At 46.5% G+C, this 17,118-nt stretch overlaps 1 protein-coding gene across 1 annotated transcript; it reads right to left on the reverse strand.

The window, feature by feature from the left end:
- Positions 1 to 6,405: 6,405 nt before the first annotated feature.
- On the reverse strand, positions 6,406 to 12,829 carry LOC127293420 (magnesium transporter MRS2-A, chloroplastic). Its single transcript, XM_051323040.2, has 13 exons — positions 12,372 to 12,829; positions 11,423 to 11,495; positions 10,896 to 10,966; positions 10,299 to 10,384; positions 10,117 to 10,207; positions 9,411 to 9,479; positions 8,812 to 8,892; positions 8,565 to 8,730; positions 8,122 to 8,167; positions 7,958 to 8,038; positions 7,488 to 7,570; positions 7,279 to 7,322; positions 6,406 to 6,823 (listed from the first exon to the last, which is right to left on the reverse strand). The coding sequence occupies exons 1-13, from the start codon at positions 12,729 to 12,731 to the stop codon at positions 6,728 to 6,730; spliced, it is 1,347 nt and encodes a 448-aa protein (XP_051179000.1). The 5' UTR covers positions 12,732 to 12,829; the 3' UTR covers positions 6,406 to 6,727.
- Positions 12,830 to 17,118: the final 4,289 nt, after the last annotated feature.

A 17,118-nucleotide genomic window follows, 5' to 3' on the forward strand; every position in this document is an offset into this window, starting at 1 on the left:
AGCTGACTCAACTTTGCTTATCTAAATATGGATGTATCCACACATGTTTTTACTCTAGATACATACACGTCTAAGGAAAGTTGAATCAATTAATTTAGTTCGGAGGGTGTACAATATACAGAGAGAAGTCGGCCTCGTCTCCGGCCGGCGAGGCCGCCGGAGAGAAGGGGAGAGGAGCCGGGGGAGTGGGAGAGACTCGAGAGAGAAAGAGAAGAGGAAGAAATGAGAGCTCCCTGGGGAAGAACATTATTTTTGTCGTTCTGCTCGTAGCTTGAAACTGAAAATTTCGGCCGCGTGCCAAATCATTCCGCCGCATCCATTCGAAAATCCCGTGACCAGTTTTACCCTTTTAACCCTGGTCCGGAAGCTACAACCCACCGACCATGGAGGGCTCATTCGGTAACAATGAAATATCTTGCCTAGATCCCGAACCCTCCCCACAGGCCCACACCCACCCACCAACCATTCGCCCCATTAGCTCAAAAATACTCTCACACGCCAAAGCTATGACTCTCTACAGTACTAGATCTGCTTCGCCGCCGGCATACTCCTCCACGGCGTAGCCTTGATCGTGTTGGCTGTCCACCCACCTGATCCGCTCCCCCGCCGCCCTCGTCACCGACGGATCTGCTTCACCGCCGACCTCGCCACCGACGGATCTGCTTCACCGCCGACCTCGCCACCGACGGATCTGCTTCACCGCCGACCTCGCCACCGACTACCTCGGCGCAGCGGCTGTATCAACTTCACCGAATCCCTTGCCAGCCAACCAGATCTGTTTCACTAACGCCCGCTTCTCTGCGAAACAGGGTCGATTCATCGTCTCCCGCGTTCGCCGCCGCTGGAATGCAAGTTGCCGCCCCCGTCCACCCCGCCGCAGCTTGGTTAGTACGCTGGCCCGTTAGATCGCGGTATTTCTTTAGCCATGTTTTGTGTAGTTATTTGCAGATCTCATATGCCGTTAACTTTCTTGATGTGTTGCTTCGCATGAAGTTTGTTTAAATATTGTACAGTACAAAAGCATTATCCGGTCGCTACCATCCTGTTCATTCTACTGACACCTGTGTGCATCCACATATTTATAGCCTTATACCCATTCATTTGTCGCCTCTTTGTTTTATCGCATGCTATTGTCGCCTCGCTTTTATAGTCATGCTATGGGCATTTCCAATCTGCTTGTTCTTATACCACGTCATTAGCTCACCGCTATGCTGTTTTCTCGTGTCTGCTATTCTCACACTCGCTTTTATAATCATGCTATGTGCATTTCCAATCTGCTTGCTCTTATACCTCGTCTTTAGCTTATATAGTTATTGCTGCGTGCATGTCTGGTCTTTGTATTATCGTACTGACTTGTCAATGTTATTTTTCCTAGGGATTGATCATGCGAACCACTTATTAGAACATCCAACATTAACAGCGGGGACGCTAGGGAAGGTTGGAATCTGAGTTCTTGGTTGGTAATTTTGGCGGTTTACTTCCGTTATTATCTATAACCTATATGCATTGTTCCTTATGTAAGAGATTAACACTTGGAACCCTGCCATAGCAATGCCATTCATGCTTTACTATGTTTCGCCTATTTGATATGCTTGTCTTGGAGAAGCTGCGAAGGTGATTTGAACACGACATTTGGTCATTCTTAATGCCGGTTACTTTATGTGGAAAACCTTGGCATTACCCTACTCTAAATCTGAATGTCTGAAATTTGTATCTCATGCAAAGCAACATCTAGTTGGTTTTAATCGATATCTCGGTAAATATTGGCTTATTCATTTGGCGGCTCAAGTTTTTTGTTATTTGAAACCAGGTGACTTGGTCTTAAATGTGATATCTAAACACGATTAAGGACAATGGAGCAGGAGGATTAGCATTTCACTTGATGGCTGAACCTAAAATGACAGGCATGTTGACCACGACTAGTGCACGCAAGAGAAGGACTGCAGCGAGCCAAGATGTGCTTAGTACATGCATCTTATCTTATCTTGTGCTTATTTACGCTACATCTTTGTTATCTGATCTCTACATTGCGTAATACATGTTTGAATAGTTAATTGTTGTAACTATGTTTGCAATGTTACCAGAATGCAGTTTTAATGAAGCAGTCATCATTAGAAGATAGTCACCAAAAAAGGATCTGTAGCGACCCTGTGCAACATTATGATGTAAGTTTGTGCTTAGTACAAGTTCCATACATTATCTTATTTATGCAACTTGTTATTATCTTATATCTACATTGCATAATAAATGTTTGCATAGTTCATCGTTTAACTCTTTTTGCATTATTATCAGAATGCAGTTGTGATGAAGCAATCTTCATTAGAAGTGAGGCCCACAAAAAGTTACGATATTTTTCGATGCATCTTCTCATAGCCGTCAACCTAGACCATTGCTTTCATCAAACAAGTAAATATCTCAAGGTTTGTACTTTATAAAAGACATGGTATTCTTTGCTTTAAGATCTCGTAGTCGATATGTTGACAAAGAGTACACAAGATTCAATCAAGGCGATTGCCAAATGTCAACGTGTTATTGATGATGCTAATAGAAGTCCTCAATGATTCTATGTAATTTTTTTGTTTGGGCACATTAATTGCCTTGTAATTTTCCTACCTGTTTTATTTGTGTATGTAATTGTGTGTATCATTGATATCAGATTTTAGGCTCATGAAATGTAATGCAAGTTGACTAGTCAAACAAGTAGGACACTACAACAGATTGGGCAGCCCCACTTACAGTAGTGTGGGACCCACTTTCATTTTGGGCCAGCCCACTTCTTTAGTAGGCCGGCCCGGTTACACGATAGTGGGATCCACATGCTTATTGGGCCGGCCCACTATCTTGTTGGGCCAGCCTATTTGCTATATGGTGGTCCCACATGGTAAATGGGCCGGCCCTTTAACAGAAGGTGGGACCCACTGTGTTTTTGGCCCGGCCCACTATCTTGTTGGGCCGGCCCACTTGCTATATGGTGGACCCCACATACTAAATGGGCCGGCCTTTTAACTGGAAAGTGGGACCCATCTGTGTTTTTGGCCCGGCCCACTATCTTATTGGGCCGGCCCACTTGCTATATGGTGGACCCCACATACTAAATGGGCCGTCCTTTTAACAGGAAGGTGGGACCCACCTGTGCTTTTGGCCCGGCCCACTATCTTGTTGGGCCGGCCCACTTGCTATATGGTGGACCCCACACACCAAATGGGCCGGCCCTTTAACAGGAAAGTGGGACCCACCTGTGTTTTTGGCCCGGCCCACTATCTTGTTGGGCCGGCCCACTTGCTATATGGTGGACCCCACATACTAAATGGGCCGACCCTTTAACTGGAAAGTGGGACCCACCTGTGTTTTTGGCCCGGCCCACTTGCTATATGGTGGACCCCACACACTAAATGGGCCGGCCCTTTAACAGGAAAGTGGGACCCACCTGTGTTTTGGCCCGGCCCACTTGCTTCTTGGGCGGCCCGATTCTTGTAAGGTGGACCCCACATGTTAAATGGGCCGGCCCATTTAAGTTTTGACCAGTCAACCTTAGAGGTTAGGCCCGGCCCACGTAACTAATGGACCAGCCCAGCTATATAGTTGACCGGTCAAACTATGTCAGCTGGCCCGGCCCGCTTAAGACGTGGCAGGCCTCGTGTGGGTCTACCATCTACCACGGGGTTTCAGCCGGTTAACGCCGTTAATCGCGATTAACAGCGTCTGCCACGTGTCGGTTGCATGACGTCGGCGATCAACGGGCTCCCGGAAACACTTGGGCAACGGTCCGATTTTCCGTGGCGGAAGGGCGCCCAAGCGCGACGGACCGAAAAAATCGTCGTAGGACTTTGCCTGACGCAGTTTCCACAACAGAACCCATATCGTCGGGTTAGGCCCATAGGCGACGAAAATACCCCTTAGCAGACGATTTTGAGACGTTGTCTATCAGAACTTTTCTTGTAGTGCAAGCCGTCAGGAAAGCCTCATCCCAGAAACGTAAAGGGAGAGAGGAGTGGGCGAGCAAGGCAAGACCTGTCTCGACCAAGTGACGATGTTTGCGTTCAGCGACACCGTTTTGCTGGGAGGTATGAGGGCAGGAGACACGGTGTGAGACTCCGTCTTGGCTGAAAATCGATGGAGTTTATGATATTCACCGCCCCAATCGGATTGGACAACTTTAATTTTGGTGTTCAAAAGGAGCTCAACATGAGCCTGAAAAGCATAAAACACCCGTTCAACATCAGATTTATGTTTAAGGAGATAGATCCAGCAAAAACGAGAATAGTCATCGATAAAGCTAACATAGTACTTAAAACCACCGGAAGAAGCAATAGCAGGACCCCAAACATCAGAGTGTATAAGCTCAAGAGGCATAGTGGTAACACGATGAGACAAAGTATATGATAGTTGATGACTTTTGGCACACTGACAAGCATCACAAACCAAACGAGGACTAGTGGAAGTACAGGATAAATCATGGTTCTTAACAATAGTGTGAACGACATTATTTGTGGGATGACCTAGACGCTGATGCCACTGAGACGATGAAGCCTTGGCACCAGAAAGAGCACGACGAGTGGACGGCGAAGACGCACGCTTAAACGGAACGGGGTAGAGTCCGCCATGACTTCTACCGTGAAGCAGAATTCTCCGGGAGACCTTGTCCTTAACACAGAAAAAATATCGGTGAAATTCAACAAAGACATCATTGTCACAGACAAGGCGATAAACAGAGAGAAGATTCTGACTAATATGTGGGACATGAAGGATATTATTCAGTTTTAGTTGTGAACCGGCTAAAGAAGAGTGACCAATGTGGGCAATAGACAAACCTGCACCGTTGGCCACCTGAACCTGATCCGTCCCGCCATAGCGCTCCTGCATGTGGAGACGCTGAACATCATTTGTCAGATGATCCGTCGCCCCGGTGTCCATCATCCAGGGCGGAGAGCTGGTCGATGCCGAGTTGCCGGCACGCTGCTGGTTGTTGCCGGTGCGCTGCTGGTTGCTGCCGCGCACGAAGTCGGGGTTGAAGCGGTTCCGACAGTCATCGGCGCTGTGCCCCCAATAGCCGCAGATTTGACACTGTGGGCGCTGACGCCGGCGTCCTCCGTTCTGGCCGCGGTTGCCACCGCCGCCGTTACCACCGTAATTGCCGCCAGTTGGGCGACCGTTGCCGTTGCCGACCGCTGGCGGTCCGTAGGGCTGGGCGTGGCCGCCCGCCGGCGACCCATAGCCGACCGTTGCCGTTGCCGACCGCTGGCGGTCCGTAGGGCTGGGCGTGGCCGCCCGCCGGCGACCCATAGCCGCCTCCACCGTTACCGCCGTAAGTCTGACGGCCGCTGTTGCCCCCGCCGTAACCGGGCTGAGAGCCTCCGCCAGAGAAGGCGGGCAAGGGCGCGCGGGGCTGCCAGGGAGCACCACCACGAGCAGCGGATTGGCGGACGAGGACCACTCCTCGGTCTCAGCCAGCTGTGACAGCTGCAGGCCCTCGTAGTTCAGGACCATGGAATAGAACTCGGCAGCAGTAACCACCCTGGTGATCATGTTCAGGGACGCCGCGATCGGATTGAAAGCGGAGCCGAGGCCGGTAAGCATGTAATCGATGATTTCATCGTCACGAAGAGGAGACCCAGCGGTGGCCATGGCGTCAGCCAGAGCCTGCACCTTGTGCATATACTCGCTTGCGGTCGCATCGCCCTTCCGTAGTCCCTGAATTTGGCGACGGAGATGCCTGACTCCAGCGCGGCTCTGCGCGGAAAACATGGCTTGGATTGCCGTCCAAGCCGCGGCCGCCGTCTTGCAGCCGAGGAGCTGGCTCGCGATCTCCTCAGTCATGGAGGAGAGGAGCACGCCCAAGACCTTCTCGGTCTGAGTCCACCACGTACCATACGCGGGGTTGTCAACCTGCCGAGCGGCGTCGCCGGTGCCCTCGGTGATGGTCTTGGTTGGCGCCGCCACCGTGCCGTCGAGGTAACCATGGAGCGAAGCCCCGGAGAGGTTGGTGAGGGTAAGAGCACGCCACAGAGCGAAGTTGTTGCGATCGAGACGAATCCCAACAGTGGGAACCGTGGGAGCAGCCGTCGGCGCGGGCGGAGAGACAACCGGTCCGATGACGGAGAGCTGCATCGCTGCGCTAGAGGAACCCATCGGAGAGGGCGGCGGCGATGAGATCGGATCGGGAGAAGGGAGACCCGTGCGGCGGCTGTAGGCTCTGATACCAAGTTAAAACACACGTTTAGGGTTTTCGTGGATGGAGCAACGTGCTCCCCACCTCTTCTATTTATATACTTGGCAGGTTACAATATAAGGCACATACGATACAAATACACACGTATGTGGACCGATCTTTTAACAATGCGGACAGTGTAAACGGCAATCGGGAGCACGATAACAAGGAAAAACAAGCTGAAGAGAGGGCAAAAATGGGTTTGGAGATGTTACATGGATTCCAAGGTCATCAGTAACATTGATAAGTTTCAGATTTACACTTCTCTGCTCAATCAGGAATCACATTCCCAGGTCCCAGCAGTACAACAGTTTCTGGTGCTACCCTCCCTCGCAGGGCCTCCGAGTTGTAACAGCAGAAATTGGTATCAATACCAGCAGGCAGCAGCCCGTGCCGCTATGCACGCATCCATCACCATCAGGCGCACCATAACAATCGCGAGAATCTATATGTGCCTCCGAACCAGATCAAAACCGCTATATTTACAGTTTCTAGGTGTACATCTGCATGGTGCATGTTTTACAATATCTTCCTAGTCTTTAGGTACCGGTACATGAGGAAAAATCCAGCTACTGCCCCGACTGCTATTCCACCAGTCGTCGCCCAAAATGCCCACTGTTCCAAAACAAACTCACCGTCAAACGAAAGGGGCGCAATGGGAAACTCTCATTTGCAACTACTTGCGTCCGCACCCCATTTTTTGTTGTGACACTTCTCAGTTTCCAAAAAATGCAAACTAAAATTCTAGACATAGATTGTGTTGTGTCTTGTGCATCTGTGAAGTTTCATCCAAAAATATGTCAAAATGTGGCCTGTGTAAAAAAGAGAAGACGTACGTAAATAGTGTCACGTACTATTTACACATCATTTGTTCTTTTTGTGTAGGCCACATTTTGACATATTTTTGGATGAAACTTCACAGATGGACAAGATACAATAGAATGTATGTCTAGAATTTTAGTTTGCATTTTTTGGAAACTTGGAAATGTCAGAACAAAAATGAGGTGCGGGCGCAACTAGTTGCGGAATATCCCCTCTCGCAATAAAATCTGAGGAGTACAGTGCTATACCGAGTTCGTCTCGAGGTACGATGTAAGGTTCATGCCAAATATTCCTACAGAACAGAAAACAATACAATGGATTAGCCAGGTTTTTAATGGCTCCTACTAAGGAATACCATGTACCAACTAGACTCTCAAATTACCCGCAAAAAAAAAACTAGACTCTCAAAAACAAGATTCTAGTGAACAAGAAAATTCATGAAGGTGATCTTTTATACCTGCAATTAGTGCTCCTACAGCAACGCAAAATGTTCCAACCTGAAGAAGCAGCTCCACCCTGCTTACCTCCAGTCTCCGGGAACTGTAAGAATGTCCAAAGTTATGGTAAGGAGTAACACCATTTTATGATACATTAGAGATTTGGAGCAACTTAGCTACAGATATTTTCTGTCGCAAAAAAACACTGCACTACGCAAATGCGTCCTTCGATTTCGCCCCCAAAGAAATTCTACTACCTCATAGTCATGCAGAATGACATCTCAATCCTAACTAATTCAGCCCATTGGATCATAATGGAACAGATGGGTGGTCTATATTGATTTGAAGATATGATAAAGGAGCTCTTTATTTACATGAAATAATATTATTTCTGCCATAAGCATTTTTTATTATCCAATTATATTGGGAAACAAAAAATTGAAAAATATGTGCATATAGTCAAATAATTTTTAAGTGATAATGGACAGACCTTAAGTTCACTGCAATTGAATCTTCCATTTCTCTTGCAGAATCAAGAAGTCTCTCTGCCTGACCATGGCATGATTCACATCTGACAATAAGAATGGAAACTTGGTGAAAACACAAAACCGCAAGGAATAAACAAGAAACACATTAATGTATTGCAGGACTCACCTTTGAAGATAATTTTCCAATAGCATTTCAATTTCTTCCTCTTCTTCTGTTGAGGTCAAAAGTTACAGATCAATTCACGTTAGGAACCAATCATCTGGCTAATATCAAATAACATACCCCTCGCCACCTAATTAATTTACTTTATTTTTCTCTCAGAACTTGCAGACACTCCACATAAACATAAACAAAATATTTTCAATTGCTTTCCTCTCATTTTCACGAGTGGCTTCTTCCTTTTCTTTCGTTTCATTTCTTTATAAGCAATATCACAGATGCATTTGTACTGTTGCAATTTGCCATTTTAAACTACTCGCATATGCTACAAAGGTATCCCATCAATGCTATGTTTCAGGACATAAGATATTGGCCTAGCAATCAGATGGCAGAAGGACATAATAAAGGAACAGAAGGTGCATGGTCGAAATGATAAAGTTCAGTTGTACCTTCAGCGATATGCTTCTCTAAAGGAACAGAACATTCCACATCATCGCTCAGTTTATCTAGTGTACAATTTCTCCCCATAATACATATTTTACGAATTTCATGAGGATCTTCTAGGAGATCAATGAGCATTTGCTTGAGATCACCTGCTCGTGAACCCAGCTCAACCTTCACACATGAATACAGAATCAAAATCAAAGCAATTTGACAACTGTGTCCAGGAAATTATTCTAAAGGCAGATTTAATACCAGTGATTGTTTGCTTAGACGAAGCTGCTCCAGAACATCACCTGTCAACCGATTTGGTAGAACTTCAAGCAACGTGGCTACCTGAGATTAGAGCCCATAACCAAGTAGCAATCATCCCATTAGTTCAGTTGGCAGAGGTGTTATAGGGAGGACAATATGCAGCAAAGTTGTGCACTTATAAGAGGCCAGCAGAAGGCACAAAGAAGGAATGAAGTGGCAACATTATTGTTTGCATGCTGATGTATGTACTTGGCATGAAGTTGTGTGAACTGAACTGTGGAAATAGGGAAGGTGAACAACAGTCGACAAGTGCCTGAGGTCATCTACTAAGAACAAATAAGAGATTACCCTTAAAATGAATACACATGAAGAAAAACGAGCAACAACTTCATCGTAGATATACTAACTCCGTTACAAAATAAATGTCGCAGATTTCTCTAGATTCGTACGTATCTACACACTAAAATGCATCTAGATACATGTGAATCTAGACAAATCTGTGACACTTATTTTGGAATGGAGGGAGTAGTTCTGAAGAAACAAAACTGTGATGTGAAACCAGGAACACCTTATGGAAGGATGACTTTTCAAGTACTCACTCGAGGCTCAACATGCATTAATCTTCGCTCCAACCTTTGTATTCTCGAAAGCAGTGCGGCTTCGACAACCTAAACATAAAAGGAACACAAAGAAAGATTGGATCATTTTCCGCCCAATATTGGACCGACTGGCACTCTCAAACTCCATGAATACGAAATACAAATGGAAGGGCCACATAACAGCATGTTTTACTAAAAATTCATTCATAAAACTAAATCAATGAAGTTAAACGTGTATAGTAGTACAATCATGGATAATTTAGAAAATCATGGACATGTCTGCACTGCTGTTATTCAAGATTTGACTTACTTGATGACTAGAGAACTCTAGAAAATCAAGGATGACTAGTCGAGTGGTGTAATCATGCATATACGTTATTTTAAAAACATAATAAAACTTGCGATTGTTTAATATGCTTCATTGTTGAAATTACAATGTAGATATGAACAGAAATCAGCTATTTAAGCAATTCTGAGGCTCTCGAATCCTAACCGAGTTAAAATCAGTATACCTTGTTCCACCAAAAAAAGCACTAAACCTCAATAGAAATATAACTTTCCAAGTTTCCATTGATATAATAAGGAGAAAAGAAATTGACAGAGCAACATGACGCCATATTAAGACCATCCACAGACTCCAAATACAAATGAATACAACATTTTTTTGCGAGAAAACAGATGAATACAGTAACAGCATATCCATTACCTCAAGTTGAAAAGGCATTGCAGGCCCGCCATTGATGTTCCTTGGATTTAACCGGGGTAGTAATAACTCTAAAAAGGCCTTTCCTCCTGAGCTGCTCAAGTTAAAGAAAATATCAATTAGTTTGTTTTGTATGGTAAGTTCACCAATGCCAGTAGGTTCCAATCACGAACATATAAACTGACCTGTTATAGTTGAATATAAGGACACGTTCATGCATAGCAATTGCTCTCAACGAACCAAGATTGAGTAATATTGCTTGTTCACGTACCTACAACAAATGGTGAAATATGAGCTTACACGAGCATCTTATATAGAAACCAAGATGGTTAACAGAAAAAGTGCATGAATGATCATGCAAGTTGACAACACAGAGAATAGCTAAAATAAATTTGCAGGAAAATCAAAAAATGTGCTGGACATCAACCCATAGTAATGTTTCTTAAAAATGATTTAACTGAATTGTAGTGAAGGTTTCAGAAACACAGATGTAAGCAATACCTGAGCTGAAATTACGAGCCTATGACCTAAATATTGTAGTGCATTAACTTTATTTCTTGTTTTTCAAAATTTTCAAGTGCAACTATTTGTGGGCTCCATGGTTTACTGTAAAAACACCGCATGCCTTTTCACATTTAACAAACAGGAAACAATTGAACTGTCGTAGGAGTAGGACTGTGGCTCAAAATCCATTGTTTTAACAGATGAAATGATGTACAGGATAAGACTTTGATAAACAGAGGGGAAAATGTGTAATTAAGCAGTGAAAAGATTCCTGTTACCAGCAGCGAAGGCATTGAATTCATTAGCCATAATGATGGGTCAACACTTCTGGTATCTCGTAGACGGAGGCCTAGCAGCACGAGACTCAAAAATCACAAGTATGCAAGTGCTTGAAAACCACAAATAAGAAAGTAATATCTTTATTGCGAAAGTCGTGGCTGAGCTCAGGTGTAGGTACACCATTTAACTTTGGACATAATTTTGTGGCATTATAATTTAACAAAAATCAAAGAAAAAAACATGATTCTAGTACATCATCGCACAATGTTACACATAAAACTGGAGAGAAATAAAATGATATCTGGCAAACACAAAAGAGCATGTTGTAGCAAATATACTTGAATATAAAATTAATAGAATTCTCCCTTTTTTGTTTCTCCAAAAGATACAACATATAACCATGAAATTTTACAGGTCAACATAGATTAGTACTTCAATGCTTAGAATTGTTTGGGGGATTTTTGGTTCACTGGAAGTATCTAATATGATAAGGATTGTGCATGGGAAATAAATTGATTCTGCATACCACTTGATTTCAATAGCTGCCGCCGGCTTATCTTTTTGGTAGACACCCTTCCATTAGACTTCACTTCTATGACCTGAGTACAGTTCGATATTGAGGTGAAGGTTAATTCGCATCTTGCAAGGTGGTAAGCTCCAAAACTTGTAAGGGGCATTAGTCCCCTAAATCCCACCCACCCTTCCAGAAAAATGTCCCTAGCATGGCAACTCTTGATTCGAACTATAAGAATATAGAAGTACACATTGGTTCTTCATAATATTTGTTGTCAGAGTGACCACATTCCAGTGTCTCCTTCTATGTACTATTCAATGCTGTTGGAGCCTCAGACTGTGAACAAATATTCAAATAATGGCCATCCCCTCAATTTCCTTCTGTTTCTCTACATTTGACATCATCTCATATAAGCAGTTATAACAAGACATTAAAACCTAAGGGCTTGGAAGTTTCCCTAATGCCCCGACCCCTCTTGTGACAGTTTTCCTCGGTTTACTACATACGTTGCAACACTGGGAACTATGTGAGGTTAGGCATAACAGACCCTCAGTTTTGATCACCACTCCTAGAGGCAATAGGAGGCACGAAGGTCCGTGTATGTATAAGTCTCGAAATTCGGTTTCCCCCAACAGCTCACAAGAGAAATGCAATGCTACATACTTGTTCATGGCATGGCAGCATAAAAACTACTACTGTACATGCTTAATTGGCTCCATGCTAACTCGAGCTGCCTATTTATAGGATGGTTGTTCCGATGCAGCACGAGCTGTTCGCAATGTCATTGGAACCTCTCACGACGGTTGAGCATCACAATGCAATCCTGATGTCACAACTGACAAATCATGCATCTCGCAACGTTGGTTGTAAATTTGGTGAGTTGTTCATCATGTTCATGTGGGTTGGTTGGTTGCAATGGCACAATGCAAAGCAACCCAGCCGGAGTTCGCTCGGCGCATACCTCGTAGACGGGCTCCCTGATTCCGAGCGAGACGTAGTCCGCGGCGAAGCGGCCCGACCCTTTCGACGCCCCCGCGCTCTCTGCGTCTCGGGCCCCGTCGTATGCTCCCCTCTCCTCCTCTTCCGAACCTTCCTCCACTTCCTCCTCCTTGGCAAAGGCCCGCCCATCATTCCCCTCCGCGGCCCGCGGCGCCGGGGGTGTGAGCGGCAGAAGGAGCCCTCCTCCCCTCCGCGCGCCGGCGGAGAGCCCTAGCGGCGGGAGGGGCAGCCTGGGCAGGCGGCAGCGGGGCAGGAGCTGGAGCGGCAGCGGGACGGGGAGGACGGCCTGCGGCGAGCACGGGGAGGAGGACACGGACGCCATGGGCGGGCGCTCCGCGGGGGCATCAAGCGCGCGCGCCCCTGTATTTTTGGGCGAGCGACGGCAATGGCGAGGTGGTGAGAGAAGGAAGGAAGAAGCGAGGCGGGAAATGCTATCCAGTGGTTGGGCTAGTGGCTGTCCTGGCTTCCGCGGAGGGCGATCGGGACCGTCCGGTTCCTGATCCGACGGTGCTGGTTTGTCTGGGGTGTTTGCTCCTTTGGGCGTGCCTTCTGGCTGGTGGGACCTCCGGGGAGAGAGTGCCTGGTGGTGGTGAGTTCACGGCTTCACGACAGCCTCTCGGTCACATTCTTATCTCGTATCTCTTTCTTCTCCGGCACGGTGAGAGCGAAAGGTGCTAGAAAAATCTATTGATATTAATGGGGAATGTATCAGTGAAAATAATAGAGGTGTGTTTTGTGTGTGGTAGGTAACCCTAAGATCCCAAGAGCTTATTCATGGGAGCATGAATTTATTTGGCAGCGTGTAGTGCCCCGTTGCTGGTGTGATGGCCAGCGTGAGGATTCAATCGATCTCGCTGTTGTCTTGCGAGAGAAGAAAGAAGAACATAACGAAACGAGAGAGAGAGAGAGAGAGAGAGAGAGGGATTCCGTTTCCACTTTCTATTCTTCAGACTTGGTTTGTTACAGCACTTGCCACCCATAATTATACTCACGCGACGCACACACGCACACAGCTCTCTGGCACGCAGGCCCCCACACACCCAACCTCTAGCTGGCGCCTATACAGGTCAAGTGTACAACCTGGAGGCGCCTCGTGTGTCTACGTCTTGACCATGGTCATGACATTGCCTCCCCTAGAAGCACCGACTTGTCCCCAAGTCAGAATAGCTGGGAATCGAGCCTTGAGTGTGTCCCAGTTTTCCCAGGTTGCAGCATCCTCTGGCAAAGTAGACCATTTGATAAGCACCTATGGTAACGCCGCACCGCCCTTCTTCACCAGTCTACGATCAAGAATCCTTTCAGGCACCATATCCAGGGTGTCTAGTGTCGGTGGATTACTGAACACCGGTGTATGATCCGGGTGATAATTCTTCAGCTGAGAAACATGGAAGACATTATGCACCTTGGATGCCTCTGGCAGCTCTAGCTTGTAGGCAACCTTGCCTATCCTTTCCAGAATAGAGTATGGTCCAAAATATTTGTAAGGAAGCTTAGGATACGGTATGTTTACCACTGATGCATGTGCGTACGGTTGTAGCTTTAGCAAGACCCTGTCTCCCACTTGATACTCTCTTTCTGACCTTTTGCTGTCACCATACATTTTCATCCTATTCTGAGCTGTGGCAAGATGTTGTTTAATGCTGTCAATATGGGCTGACCGGTCAGCCATCACACCTGGGATTGGAGAATCCTCCTCAATATCTGGCATAGCTCCCAAGTTAGGCTCATGGCCGTACAGTGCTTTGAAAGGAGAAAACCCCAAAGCTGAATGAAATGTTGAGTTATACCAGAACTCCGCCATAGGTAACAGCGCCCGCCACTGGCCAGGTTTGTCTTGAGCTGCACATCTCAAAAACATTTCAAGACATTGATTTACTCTTTCGCTCTGCCCATCCGTTTGTGGATGATAGGCAGTGATGTATTGCAGTTTAGTACCCAGGGCTTGGAATAGCAGTTTCCAAAAATTGCTAGTGAAAATTGCATCTCTGTCAGAGGTGATGGAATGTGGCATACCGTGCAGCTTGACTATGGAATCCACAAACACTCTAGCAACCTTAGGGGCGGTGTATGGATGTTTCAGGGGCACAAAATGGGCATACTTCGTGAAACGGTCGACGACCACAAGAATGGAGTTGGCCCCATCCGCCAAGGGTAATCCATCAATGAAATCCATTGTAATGTCTTGCCAAGCACCTTCAGGAATTGGTAAGGGTTGGAGCAACCCTGCGGGATGAGTGGTAGTGTGCTTGGCATGTTGACATATATCACCCTGCTTGATGAAGTCTTCCACTGCTGTCTTCAACCTTGTCCATGGAAAGAGACGTTTAACACGGTGATAGGTTGCTTGAATCCCTGAATGTCCACCCACTGCACTTGAGTGTAGTGCTGAGATCAGTTTTGTCTGAAGCGCAGTGTTGGCCCCGATCCAGACCCGACCCTGGAAACGAATGAGCCCTTGATTTAGTTCGTAGCCGTGCTCATCAGGGCTAGACAGAGCTAACTGAGTCAGTCTCGTTTGGGCAGCTGGATCCGTAGCATAGGAGTTTACTACTTCTTGCATCCATGCTGGGTGAACTTCAGAACATGCTTGAATTTTCATAACGTGCCCAATCCGGGATAGGGCGTCGGTAGCATGGTTTTCAGCACCCTGCCGATAGATGATCTTGAACTGAAGTCCCATCAACCGTGCCATTGCCTTGCGCTGCAAAGGTGACTGGAGTTCCTGTTTCTCCAAGAATGTGAGGCTGCTGTGATCAGTTTTCACCAAGAACTCGCCCCGCTGCAGATATGGGCGCCAACGCTCCACTGCCATAATTAAAGCCAAGAACTCCTTTTCATAGATGGAAAGCTGCTTGTGCTGGATACTTAATGGCTTGCTAAGGAAGGCTAGTGGATGTTGGTCTTGCATGAGTACCGCACCAATCCCACTGTCACAAGCATCGGTCTCCACAGTGAACTGTTTTTGGAAATTGGGCAATTGCAGCACTGGTGTGGTTGACATGACTTGTTTCAGGGCTTCAAATGCTGCAGTGGCTTGATCACTCCACACAAATCTTTTTTTCTTCAAGAGATCTGTAAGGGGTTTTGCAATGACACCATAGTTCCGCACAAATTTGCGGTAGTACCCCGTGAGTCCGAGAAATCCACGAAGCTCTGTCACTCTGGTTGGTGCCAGCCAATCCTGCATGGCTTTAGTTTTGTTAGGATCTGTTGCCACCCCTTCGCCTGAAATTATGTGGCCCAGGTACTCTAGCTTTGCACAGGCAAAGGAGCACTTGCTCATTTTCACATAGAGCTGCTCCTCCTGTAGGAGAAGAAATACCTCTCTGAGATGTTTGATGTGCTCTTGCATGGAGGAACTGTATACTAAAATGTCATCCATGAAGACTAATACGAATTTGCGCAAGCATGGGCGAAGCAGAGTGTTCATGACACATTGGAATGTCGCTGGAGCATTGCAAAGCCCGAAGGGCATCACTTTGAATTGGTAGTGCCCTCGGTGCGTTTTAAATGCAGTTTTATGTTCATCTGCAGGTAGCATACGCACTTGGTGATAACCAGCACGCAGGTCGAGCTTTAAGAAGGCGGTTGCACCGGCTAGTTCATCAAGGAGCTCATCGATGACCGGCATTGGAAAAACATTCTTCACTGTCATCTCGTTTAGCCGCCGATAATCAACACAAAAACGCCAACTGCCATCTTTCTTTTGCACCAATAGGACAGGTGACGCAAAGGGTGACATGCTAGGTATGATGATTCCTTCTGCTATCATCTTGGCTACCTGCCGCTCAATTTCATCCTTGTGCGCTGGTGAGTAGCGGTAGGGCCTTGTGTTGAAAGGAACAACATCAGGGGTGAGTGGTAATGAATGGTCGTATGGACGAGCGGGTGGTAAGGTTGCAGGCTCCCCAAAGACTCCCGAAAACTCTGCCAATAATTCTTTGATTTCAGGAGGATATGAGTCAGTGTCATTCACAAGCTGCCCTGTGTCTGGATGGATCACAGCAATGGCCCAAACTTCATTGCCTTTTGCCCATATGGCCACCTGTTCAATGGGGACTTCCCTGATGGCAGCAGGCGAAGCTGTAGGTACGCCATGGAGGGTAACCTGCTTCCCTTGGTAAGGAAACGACAAGATTTTCTTCTCCCAGTCAGTGTTCATGGGATTTTGCAATTTCAACCAGTTGATGCCGAGAATAGCGTCATAGCCTCCCAAATCTAACACACGCATAGGCGTAGTAAAAGTGGCGCCGTGTGACCACCAGGTGAGCGCCGGTACTATCTGAAAGGATCGTATGCCGCACCTAGCGGGGGGTGAATAGGTGCTAACCAATTTTTAGTTCTTTTTCAATTTAGGCTTGACACAAAGGTAAATTCTCTAGATATGCAACTACGTGAATTTACCTATATGACAAGGTTATCAACTAAGCAAGATATAGCTACGCAATATATAGGAGATAGAATGGGATAGAGGTAACCGAGAGTGGAGCACGCGATGACACGGAGATGATTCCCGTAGTTCCCTTCCTTTGCAAGAAGGTACGTCTACGTTTGGAGGAGTGTGGTTGCTACGCAAGCCAAACCAACAGCCACGAAGACTTCACTCAGATCTCCTGTGAGCAACGCCACGAAGGCCTAGCCCACTTCCACTAAGGGATTTCCTCGAGGCGGAAACCGGGCCTTTACAAGGTTCTTGGGGCACACATCCA

The sequence above is a fragment of the Lolium perenne genome, chromosome 4 (assembly GCF_019359855.2).
Source record: "Lolium perenne isolate Kyuss_39 chromosome 4, Kyuss_2.0, whole genome shotgun sequence".
Taxonomy (NCBI): domain Eukaryota; kingdom Viridiplantae; phylum Streptophyta; class Magnoliopsida; order Poales; family Poaceae; genus Lolium; species Lolium perenne.

Bases quoted from the DNA above. Each gene is read 5' to 3' on its own strand.
- LOC127293420 (XM_051323040.2), bottom strand. From the start codon at position 12,731: ATGGCGTCCGTGTCCTCCTCCCCGTGCTCGCCGCAGGCCGTCCTCCCC. The intron at 10,967-11,422 runs GTATGCAGAATC...TCGTGCTGCTAG, and splicing joins GCAGCTATTGAAATCAAGTG to GCCTCCGTCTACGAGATACC. The intron at 8,731-8,811 runs GTATTAAATCTG...TCATGTGTGAAG, and splicing joins GTCTAAGCAAACAATCACTG to GTTGAGCTGGGTTCACGAGC.